Below are 12,362 nucleotides of genomic sequence, written 5' to 3'. Positions count from 1 at the left end.
TATCTCTAAATGTTCCTCTCAAAATTTAATCCATTCCTAGTCTTGCTGTTGTTGTGTGCTTTCAAGGTCGCCCAGTGGAGTTACATGGCTGAGTCAAGATTCGAACTCTGGTCTGCCGACTCCTAGTTCAGTGCTCAAACCACTACATCACATTGACCCACCTAGCACTACTAAAAACTGTTTTAGGTCTGGTTGTATATTCTTTCCCCTATCTACCAGCTGTGATAGGTTGGATCTACCTGGGCTCATCTAGCTCCTCTTCACAGCATGGTTTGGGACTGGCTTGTTTTTTATTTGTAGTAAGCCATGATCCCTGATCTGTAGATAGTTAGGTTGTAAAGAATATTCAGAATTTTCACATCCTTTACAAGAAAGAACATGCCAGTGCTCTATAAAAAAGGTCAACAACAGGGATATTTTTCATGTTTCAGGTTTTTGAGGAGTAAAGGAAAAACCTTTGTGCTACATATTGGCCCCATACAGACAGGCCGAAAATAAAGCTGCTTCGGGTCACGTTGGAGGTATGCTGTTTCAATGATGCATGCATCCTAAGAGGATTGGATCGTGGCTTTGATACAGCTTCCGGACTCTTAGGATGCATGCATCATTGAAACAGCATACCTCCAAAGTGACCCAAAGCAGCCTTATTTTGGCCTGTCTGTATGGGGCCATAGTGATTTTGTGTAAAAAAAATTGTGCAAAAATCTCTTTAGAAAAAAAAAATTAAGTCCTGAAGTGCAAAAAATAATTGAAAAATTCATGAAACTCCACTCCCATAATTTCACCCAATAGGAAGAATTGTGAGGTTGGGTTTTGTTTGTTTGTTTGTTTTGTTCTTGCTTGTGAGAAAAAGTAAACTCAGGTTTACATCCCTAGTTGGCATTAACAACTCAAGACTGGGGGAAAGTGAAAACCTAACATTGGCAGAATCCTGCTCCTGACTGTGCCAGAAGAGGCAGGACTGTGTGCAAGAGTCTGAAGCTTCTCTTAGGTTCAACATATGCAGTTAGTATTATGTATTGCTACACCATGGTTTAGAACTATGTGTGAACATAGCCACTGTAATACATCTATCGTAACATGTGAATGTAATCGATGACATACAGGGTGGGGCAAAGCCTGAAATTGATCAAAAATCTCTTATCTCTTTCAGTCAGATACACCTCATAAAAGATCATTGACATCTATGGATTTTGCTAACCATTTGTGGACTGGCCAGGGGGTAGTGACAGGTGAGACCTTTGTTTTATTGAATGAATTAAAAAGAGGATTATAATGCAAAATACTTACTTGCATAAAATAAAGCTTCAGCTTGTTGAAATTTATGGGAGAATGGGGTATGCTAAGGATAGGGATATAGCTCTGGAGGGAGCAAAATAAAAGTTATTTCCCCTCCAAATAAGACATCTGTCTTCTCAGATTACATTTTCCCTCTGTCCCCAAATTTCTAGCATTGCAGTAACTGAAAACTTCAGTTTTAAACATTTAGAAAGACAGTGTGAACAAAGAAAAGGGCCAGGTAAAGTTACCAAGGCAAATACAAAAGTGTAGGTATGAATGATTTCCAATGTCTCAGTCTCTGTAGTACAAGAAATTTGAGAATTGAAGAATTTTTTTATTGTAGTCACGGAATTCTTGTTTGTAGGGGCATGCCCTCATTTTGCTGTAGTATCTACAGTGAGCCCAAACAACACGGGGGACAAAACATCTCATGCTGAGTTTCCTCTCTGTGAAAAAGGTGGAGTAGCAGATAAGATTACAGTTTATTCTTTACCAACTTGATGATTGTCTACATCTCTTTGGTTTTGAAATAATTTGTAATCTGCACTGAATATATTTTGAGATACAGAGTACTGTGAAGGATTGTTGATAAATTGCCTGTATATGGCTAGCTCAGTATCTACTTAATTTGCAATCCTAATTCCATTTTATTGGGATAAATTGGGAAATAGATGAATTCTATTTCCTAGGTGATATTCGCAACAAAATTTCTTAGGATTGCTCTGTCCAGATTTTTGTTCCTATTTTTAAGTTGTACAAGTCTGTTATCCTAAGTGCTTTCGCAGCTTTATATTCTTGCATTACTATCAAAGAACCAATAGAGGTCCCCCTTGTCAATGGAAAGTCATGGTGAAGAACTTTTTTCTCCTCTCATTTCTCTGCACAGACTGGTTGTTACTATTTTAAGATCTGATAAACTCAGTCATGCGTCTGTGAAGCATGACTGCTCATAGCAAGTTATAATATTTTATAGTCCAAGCATATCCTCCACAGTTGTCCCATTGTTAGTGAAGTGTATACAAAATAACAACTGTTTTTCTGTCTCAGAAGTTAATCAACCAGAACATTCCTTGTATAACTTTATTTATCTGTCAGTGTGCTGAAAGATGACATACATTCTGACATATATTGAAGTAAATTCTTAAGGACAGCAGCATACATTTTGCCCTCCCATCAGTTCAGTCTGTCTAGTTGCCCAATGTAGATAACATATGTTACTGCAGGTGCATGCAAGAGATTTTGGCGCTCTTCCAAACGCTGTTCTTAATTACAAAATTTCACCAGTGGTATTTCTTCTTGTAAAGTGCTATGTTTGGGTAGAATCCCTTGCAGAGTCTAATATAAGGCGCTGTGGACAGGCAGAAGGGCTGAAAACTGGAAAGCTGTGTGGGGTAAGATACAAGGAGATAGGAAGTCCAGATAATTGTCCTGAAGGAAGAGGGCATATATATGCGTTGGGCTGTGGGGAACCTACTTTTACATACTTCAGGCACCGAATGTGAGGGCTTTGACCTTCCCCGCTATGATTCCTCTGTGGGAGACATTGTTCCTTTACTCCCACCAGTGAACACCACTGCTGCCACAGTCTTGTTACATCTACCTATGTGACCCTACCTGTAAATCTCTTTCAAACTCCCAGCCAAAATGAGGAAGTAGCAGTGTGAGAGAAAAGTGAGAGAGATCCCCTGATTTTGTGGTGTGGGACCTCATCTAGAGGTTATGCATTAGCTCAGGATTGGGGAGCCTTATGTCCTGGTGTAGAATCTGGCCCTCTGGGGTTTCCCAGACAGTCATGCCCCCTTTTCCCATGATGCCATCATTTGGCCATTTCCCAGTCTCTGTATGGTTTCTTTACCCATGCTGAAAGGTTGAAATGACTTTCCTCATATTTAGTTACTGGCAGTAAGTGTTACTCTTAACTACTCAGATAGTTTGCATTACACCATTTGCCACTGGTACAAAGCCTTTGTGAAATTCTTTGAAATTGAATTTAGTCATCAGGTTGAAAAAACTTTCCCACTCTGAACAGATTTATAGACTGATGACTGAATGGAGGAGAGCAGCATTTGGTGGTTGTAAAATGGTACAGACAATAGCTTGTAATGCAGTGACCTGAAAAGAGAGAATATTGAAAGATGTGGGGATTGTAGCATGCTTGGAGATGAGAAAACAATGGCTTTAATGTAGGCAGCTCTAAAAACAAAAATGACAAAATGTGTCAGGGAGAGATCAGGAAGGGAATTGAACCAGTAGGGAAACTTTGGATACTGGAGTACATGGAAGTAATAGAGATCAAACAGGCAATTTAACAGGTGGAGGGTTCGATTGAACATTGATTGAGCTTCTAGATGAAACTACATAATGTGTATCATACTGTTATTAACTTCTGCTTTTTGAACGTACTTGTCTCAACCCCCTGTTATATAAGATATTGCTGTTGTCATTTTGCAGGTGGTAAATTGTGACAAGATGAAAAGGTTACACATTCAAAATTCCCTCCCCAAAATTGATGTATACACTAGATCCTCAGCTTTGCTGAATAATCTTTTTGCTTGCAGGTGCACAGTTCCATGCCAGATCATTCCAGAGAAATTCATCTGTCTCTAGGAGGAGATTTCAAGTTGCCTCATAATACTTGCTAGAAGACAAAAGAGCTGGTCTATACTTGAAAGCAACCGACAGTACTCACCTAGTATCAGGAGGAATGAAGTACCAGTATTGAAATTTATGACTCCAGCATTCTGTGTCTCTTTGGGTGGCCTGCTTTTGTTTTATGGAAGACTTGTTTGGAAAAAGGATAATTGATAAAGACAGAAAGACAGTGGCTTATTTCCAAAACGTCTAGTAGGAGTTCTATCTGTGTTGTTGTTATCTGTGCTGTGGTGGTGGTGGTGATGGTGGTGGTGTTCCTTGAAGTCATTTCTGACATATGGCAGCCCCAGCATGAACCTATCACAGGGTTTTCTTGGCAAGATTTGTTCAGAGTTGGTTTGCCTTTGACTTCGAGGCTGAGAGTGTGACTTGCTCAAGGTCACCCAGTGGGTTTCCATGGTTGAGTGGGGATTTCAACCCTGGTCTCCCAGTTTGCTAGTTCAACACTCAAACTACTATGCCATGGTGGCTCTCTCTCAGGAGTTGGTGCCATTTGTTTTTCTTTTTTTAAGACAAATGCTAAATTTAATATAAAAGTACCTTTTTTGGATCTCTTTCTACTGGACACAAGTAACAACTTCTAAGCCACACTGTCTTGATTTGTTTTGTAGTATAGGACTTTGCATCAGAGAATTAAGAAAACAGTATGTTTCCCCCTCTTCTTACCCTATTTGTGTTCACTAACCAGAGTTGGAAAGCAACTGTGTGAAAGGACTAAAAAGCTGATCTTTTCAGCTTCGGGGATCTGTGCAGCCCTTGACTAGTCCACAGTAATCTCATACTTGTCAGGAAAAGTCTTAGCCTTTAGCTAAGCCAGAGTTGGGGAAGCACTGACTTTCTAGGTGTTTTGCACCACACTTCCCACTACTCCCTATCATTGGCTGTACTGAAAAAGGTTGATGGGAACTGTACGTTGAAACATACGAGGGTCAAAGATTCTCCACCTTGAACTAAACTTTAGCACATTTCTGTTGTGAAGCTTCCTTGAGGTTGGTCAGATTTGAGTTCTTGCTCCTGTAGCCTTTAAAACTGGCCTTTGGGGCATTTTTACTCATTCCAGGATAAGCATGTATGATACTGATGAAATACAAATAAAGTTTTGAAGAAGCTTTCAAATCTACATAAATAAATAAATAAATAAATAAATAAATAAATAAATAAAGAGAAACATCCCAAAGGAGTGTGAACTAAATGTTAACAATGTTGTCCTTTGGGTTTACTCTAGGGATGAGTGGATGGTACTAGTCTCTGTAGCACTATTTCATTTTGTTATGGTTCTACAGACTGATCTATTCCATGTTGTGCTGTGTCTTAGACACACTGAGAATAATTATTTTTGAATTGGGATGTGTCCAGTTTTCTGCAGGTTTTTTCTCCATTTGCCATGTTACTTGGGTGTGCAGGCGGTGCATAGACACAGTGATGAAAACCTAATATAAAACAAATGTTGATATATTACTGTGATTGCATCAGGATTAGTGCAATGATTTGATCCATGTGTACATGGACAGAGACTAAATCTCAGTGCATGGTGTCTTAATGGAGTTTATCAGACGCGGGTTTTTGGTGATTTTTCCTGCCCAAAGAGTCATTTTTGCGCCACTAACATTGCGCAATAACATGATAATGCGATGTTCTTCCAGACGTCATTCATTTCTATGGGAGCCCATTGCGCAAAGCTTCCGTAGTTTTAGCGTCATTCCTCCCCTTTTTGGGCACTACGGGAAAAAAGGAAAGTCAGGCCTTTGTCTCCCGTTATCCTTTCGAATGTGTTGCTTAATGGTTTGGTGTGGTAGGCAGCAGCGCAACGCAACGCAAATGTTACTGATTGCAAAGTTCCCATGATGCTGAGCTGCTTTTTTCACCCCATTCCCTTCTGGTGGCCTTCCTTTTTCAGGGCTACCCCGGGGAAGGGGTTTTTGAGTGTGTGTGTGTGTGTGTGTGTGTGTATAAATGCGTGTTCTGTGTGAATATGTGCAGAGATACATTCTTTGCGCGAATGCAAACATGCGTATATATGTGCTTGTGTGTGTGTTTTGCCTTGATGTGTGATGGAGGAATACATAGGATGCGATAAATTAAGGGGACCCTAAAGGGTCATCCAATCCACCCCCTTCTTCTGTCCTGAAGGAATGCATGTGAATATAAAGACGCATGTGTGTTATCAGCTATTGTGGATACTGTGAATATGCAGAGATGTTTATTGGTATTTGTCTCTGGCATATATGTGTACATCTGTCTTGTCTGCCTGTATTTATAAAGAGGTGTGTGTGTGTGTGTGTGTGGGTGGGTGTGTATGGGTGTGTGTGTGTATGTGTGTGTATATGTTCTATATGTATATGTATATGTGAGGGGAGTGGGGTCTGTACCTATAGGTAAATCTAATCTATGCAAGGGACCCCCAAGGGCCATCCACTCCAGCCCCTTTTTCTGCCCTGAAGGAATACATAGGATGCCAGAGAGATGGAAGGGACCCCAAAGGGTCATCCAGTCCAGCCCCTTCTTCTGTCCCAGAGGAATACATAGGATGCAAAAGACAGAAGGGACCCCCAAGGCCATCCACTCAAGCCCCCTTCTTCTGTCCTGAGGAAATACATAGAATCCTAGAAATGGAAGGGACCCCCAAAGCCATCCAGTCCAGCCCCTTCTATCCTGAGGGAATACATAGGATCGCAGAGATGGGAGAGACCCCAAAGGGTCATCCAGTCCAGCCCCTTCTTCTTCTCTGAAGGAATAAATAGGACCCTAGAAATGGAAGGGATGCCAAAGGGCCATTCAGTCCAGCACCTTCTTCTTTTCTGAATCATGCGCATAAATTGTCAAAAGAGGCTGCTTCTGCTGCATCCATTTCCCTACATCCCCAGCTTCTCTCCACAGCCCTATTTCCCTGGGCAATCCTCCTCCTCCTCTTCCTTCCTTCCGACCCTCACCTCCCTCTAAGCTGCCCTGGCTCCTTCATCCTCCTCCTCCTGCTCCATTATAGGATGCCCTCCATGGCTCCCTTCTTCCCACGGCTCCCTCCTCCTCCTCCTCTTCCTCCTCCATCACTTTCTCCATTCCCCCCCCCCACCTCCCTATGACAGCCCTTTGCAGTCATAAAGCCACCCAGATTTCCCCTTTTGCCTTCTGTCACCCTTTGCATCAAGATCCCCCTTTCTCCTTCGGCTTTCCTTCTCCCCCTCCCCTCCGCTAAATAGGATCCTAGAGATGGGGGGGGGACCCCCTCGCTCCCCCGGAAGTACAAAGGTCACGATACAACCAAAACCTCCAAAGGGCATGCACAAAGATTTTGATGCGAAATGTTTGACAGAAAAGGAAGGCGCTGGTGTAGTAAACAGATCTGCTGTGCATGGTTTCGCATCACGCAAATCGCCTTGTATAGCACCAACATCACGTTTCGGGGGAATGATGGAAAAGCAAACAATGTGGTAAAACATCGCATTATAAGGTCAATTCGCAACATTCGTTTCAATGCCTTAGCAGAATTGAGGGTCCAAAAACTTGCGTCTGATAAACTCCAATCATTGCACATACAAAGCACTGGTGAAGCAGTTATTGACATATCATATCTGGAGCCCCACCAATTATTCTATCAAAGTGTTTCATCATGACAGAAACACAAAGAATAAAAATGAAATATTGCAGTAGTGTCATTGGGAATAATTTTTATAACTGTGAATAAAACACCAGTGCCCCATCTTGACTACTTCAGTGTTGCATGTGTCAGTGGTTAAGAACCACTGCACTAGTATTCCTATATAATCACAAAGATGAACCTAATGAAAATGGGCAAATCAAGAATGCAAGGAGGTCAGAACTAACCATGGAAATGAAATCATGGAATGGTGGTAATTCTGTAATGCTTCAGTGCCTCTCTGAAAGAGGAACCTCTAAATTTGGGTACATGAAGAGCAATTTCATAAAGCTGTACTCATTCACATTTCTGCAAAATACTACTGTTTATATGCTGCTTAGATAAAATGTTTTATTCACTTTAACATCTGTTTCTAATGAAGTCATTTTCCCATTGTTGTTTAACATTGCTGGTTTTCCCTAGTTTCTTTTTGACATTAATTTGGCATGTCACACCTTGACTTCTGATCAGAGAGCTGACCTTCACGTTACCTGTAATTAATAGGTCAACAGCCCAGGTGGATTTTTCTTCTCGCTAAGAGGAAATTGCTCAATCCAGCAGAATTATACCATAAACAGGCCCTCAAAAACTCAACCTGCTTGTTGTGTTGTGAATAATCCTCTCTTTATTAGGGTTTTGACATCACATACTTATATACAATAATTATTTTACCTACTAATTCAAAATTGTTTCATAAGCCAATCAAATACATAAAAAGTGTATAGAATCATTTGAAATGCTTGCTGTATTTATTGCAATAGTCATCTCAGTAGGCACTCAGCCAGAACTAGAGCCATTACTTTTAGTCTAATTGTACATACATGAAAAGCTAGTCTCTTTCTTCAAAACATGAAGTCAGTTCATTTGTACATGCCCCATTTGTTCCCACCATGTGGTACATATGTGATTGTATCAAAAATGTTAGTGAGAGGAAAGAGGAATGGGGATCAAGAGCAACAACAAGACTGCTGGGTGCTTCAAATCGTGAACACGGAAAACATACTCTTCAGTTCTTGCAACAGTCCCTGTGAGAGATATTGGGCTGAAGAAGAGAGGGAGAGTGGCTAAGTCAAGCTCACACCTGGAGTTTTACTGCCAAGCAAATATTTTCAGCCAAGATCTATTCAAGCCATCTTCATGATTGAGAGAAAGGTTTCCATAGTGCTCTGAGTTACTGGATTTCAGGAAGGGCTCTTGGCAGGTGGTTTCCTTCCTTCCTAGTGGTCTCTTTCTTTAGCTCTTGTTTCAAAGAGCTGGGTGCCTTACTCAAATCTGTTATAATAGTAGGTAGGTATTTGGTTTAAAATTTTGTTCACTATGGTTTTCAACACTTAAATAAAGATTTTGGTAAGAACATCCATAACATTCTTGCTTGTGAGAAAGCAAGTTTCACTGTAAAATGAAGGTCAGGTTTGATGAGATATTTTCATCTGCCTCTTCTAATAAGATTTAATTAGACTTGTAAATGTAAAAGACATGGTAGGAGCTCTTGAATGTTTCCTTTTTCATGTGGTCTGAGAGGGCTACATTTGACAAGTATTCATTAGCTCAGAAGCGTCTGTAATTCAGTGTTCCATTTTCTTATGACTCTTTCCTGTGAAATGCAGTCTGTGTTCCTTGCTATGTACTTAAAGTAGGCAGGAGAAAATAAAGACCAAGTTAGTTCGGTTTCCTAACCGGAAAATTTTAGACACGCTGAATGTGTTGCCACGTGCCATTCACTTTCTCCTGAAACAGTAGTGCATGTATATTTTTTGCAGAACTATTTTTGCATTCCCCCAAGCTGGTACCCTCCAGCATAGTCAAGAGCTCGGGATAGTGAGTCCAACATATTTGGAGGGTGCTAATTTTGGACAGGTGGCATTCAGTGCATAGGTGAAAAGACAGTGTGCACCTATTTGCAAGCTGTTTTATGAACCAAGAAAAGAAATTGGAAATGGTGAAAATATGATTCTATCCCTGGATTTGTAAAGAAGGACAAGTTTTAACAGCAGATCGGTTGATATGCATAATAATCAGGCACTGTCTGTGTTGAAAAACAAAACAAAAATAAAATTAAATATCATTGAACAAAACAGCAGCTTGGATGGGGCAGTGCATTGTGGGATGGACTGGAAATCTGACTGATGCACACAAGAATGGCCCAGAGTTTCTTTTTCTGCCACTCTTTTAATTTCCTTTCCCACTGAGGAAAAGCGAACTCTCTGGATTATAATAAATCGTATCGGGCTATAAACTGCATAGCTGTTTCTGTTATCTTTTCATAATCTAACGAAGCACTGAAAAATCTGTGTACAGAGAAATATACACAAGAGATTTGCCCTCCCCAATCAGTCAGTTGGATCATTTTCTCTAGATTTTCAAAAGAAGCTAGAACCAGTGGAAAACACATTAACATTAACAGCTGGATAAGTTCAAAAGACATTGTATGATATGTCTCAGGATCCCTCTGTTCCCACCTTTTTGAGAATTATTCAAAAGCTTAAACTCCATTAGCAGGGTCTGCCATAGCTGAAAGGGAAAAAGTAGATAGCTGGATTCATCCAATCGAAAAAGAGGGCCTAGCTGTACATTATTTTAATACTTTTAGCTTGCTGCCAGGTCAGACCTCCCTCCCCACCAGTCAATGGAATGGGCAGCCTGACTTTCCACTGGAAACACAATACACAGGAAGAGGAAATCTGATTCAGGTGAATCCCCCCAAACTCTTCAGGATTTTTAAAAGTAATTTGTTCCCATTACCCTTTACATTTCATCATTATAATGTTTTAAAAATAACTTGCTACTTTTCTAGGTTTTTTTTAAGAAAAAGGATAAGAGAATGGTGTAAAATTAAAATCTCTGTTAAAATGTGCTGAAGATGTGACTATAAAAGGTGAGTAGAAAAAGTTAGTTGCTACACTGAAAGGAATACTGTTTGCACTTTTTAGTTTATTTGAATTGTGACTTTGCTACACCTTTGTTACCCCAGCACTAAGAAAGAAATAATTAGCAGTTACTTGGCCGCAAGCCTTGATTTTAAGATAATGTGTATTTAAGCACCAAGAAGGAGGAGTAGCTTATGGGTACTGGTTTTGCTTGTGTGCTCAAGAGTCTTCTGCCTTGTCCAGATGGGAAGTTAAGAAAATAGTTTTGACCTTTATATTGTTTGTGCCATGTGACAGGGTATTGTTTTCTCTTGCAAGAGCTTTGCTTTCCTCTTTGGTATTATTGCATCTCTGCATTCATATCTGTATGCAAATTTGCATGTATATACTAGGATGTTGCATCAACCACAACATGTGGTTTGGCCCGATATAGAAACCCATCTGATTTGCTCGAACAATTTAGAGCTTGTTTGATTTGACTTGAGTCCAAATTTGAATCTCAATTCAGAAAGCCACATCTCTGTGTGTTCCAACTCACTATCCTCCATTCGTGGCTGGTGACTTCAAGTCATGGAGGTGTTGAATTTGCTCTAAATTCTAGTGTAAACTTCAAGAGGTATCCAAGGTGCTGAACCTTATCCCCAAAACAGATTTAGCATCTTGAATAGTACCTTTAAGGTTTGGACTAAAATCTGGATTGGATTTGTCACCCCACTAATATGGAAGACACCGGCTGTCAGGGCCATTTATTGGAAAGCAACAAATGGTTGTTTGTTTTTCAGAAGTAAAGGAAGGTTATAGGCACAGTAGCCCCTGGTGGATTATAGTCACCAAATTTTAGGGAAATATAGTTTACATGGGCACTACATGCCTTATTTTTGAATGGAAACTGTAACTTTTTAAAAGAATTTTTTTCATAGATGCTTATGAAATTCCCATCAGTAGTTGCCTTTTCTGAAGTAATCAGGCCAGCCATGTTTCAGAATAAGAGATACAGAGAGTTTTGTGCAAAAGTAGCCATTACAGTTCAGGGGTTTCTGACATCTTGCACTTTTATAAAGGTGGCATACTTCCAGCATAAAGGTGGGCCCAATTGACAATATTGTAAAATTTCAGAAGACCACATGATTTCCCCCCCATTTATTTATTTATGGTATTTGTGCAATGGAAGTTCACATTTCCCCTCTCCCTTAATCCAGAATATTCCATCCCTGGCTGTTAACTGATCACTTGCTTTTATAGCCTTCAAAGATGAAGTAAATACTTCAGGGCAAGGTGTCAGGGTGGTGCAAGTAAAACATAAAATACACAGGAAAATCCATTCTCACTGTGAGTAGGGATATGTAAAAGGGCAAAACACAAACTTGTTGAAGTTACATTATTTCCACCTTAAAGCTTGTTCTGACTTAGGTATGCATCAGAATGAATTCCTCACCTACTTTGCCTGGGAAGTTCCATGTATTTGCATGCAAATTTTTTCTAAATGTATGCATTTTTGTATCAATTTTAATTCTACACACACACTTGCATACATACACACAAACATAATTTAATACAGATAATAATGTTATTTATATCCCATCTTCCCCAGATAGGGACTCAAGGCAGCTTGCAAATTAAAATAATTCCAGTATAGTTACAAACCATACAAAATGCCAACATTAAAATAGAATTAATTTTTTAACAATATTAAAACAATTTGAAACATGCACTTAGGCCAGGAACAGATGGCCTGGAAGGAGTGTCCGGTGGCTGTTCTGGCTGCAATCGTGCAGGGACTCTGGTGACCACACAGCCTGTTCCCATCACACTCCCAAATCAGCACTGCTGTCAGGAGTCAGATTTAATCTGCTCCTTTTTGATCCGGTCTAAAGGACTCAGTCACAGCACTCAGGTGGCTTTCGGCTAGTTTGGAGGCGTGCATCATT

At 40.1% G+C, this 12,362-nt stretch overlaps 1 protein-coding gene across 4 annotated transcripts in view; it reads left to right on the top strand.

Moving 5' to 3' along the window:
* FAM149A (family with sequence similarity 149 member A) overlaps positions 1–8,952 on the top strand; it is a 58,698-nt gene extending 49,746 nt beyond the window's left edge. For 3 of the 4 annotated variants that reach the window (XM_089525345.1, XM_089525344.1, XM_089525343.1), the window contains exons 13-14: positions 1,154–1,232; positions 3,840–8,952. In XM_089525345.1, the coding sequence (XP_089381471.1) occupies positions 1,154–1,232; positions 3,840–3,913 (153 nt within the window). In that variant the 3' untranslated portion in view covers positions 3,914–8,952. Of the gene's footprint in view, positions 1–876; positions 1,006–1,153; positions 1,234–3,839 lie in introns of those variants that run through there. The other variant, XR_016281305.1, reaches the window with a different exon arrangement.
* The last annotated feature ends 3,410 nt before the right edge of the window (positions 8,953–12,362 follow it).

The sequence above is a fragment of the Sceloporus occidentalis genome, unplaced genomic scaffold (genome assembly GCF_023333645.1).
Source record: "Sceloporus occidentalis isolate IW3139 unplaced genomic scaffold, rSceOcc1.0.p SCAF_5, whole genome shotgun sequence".
Classification (NCBI taxonomy): Eukaryota; Metazoa; Chordata; class Lepidosauria; order Squamata; family Phrynosomatidae; genus Sceloporus; species Sceloporus occidentalis.
Note: the sequence above shows the minus strand (reverse complement) of the source record. Positions and strands in the feature narration are given on the sequence as shown.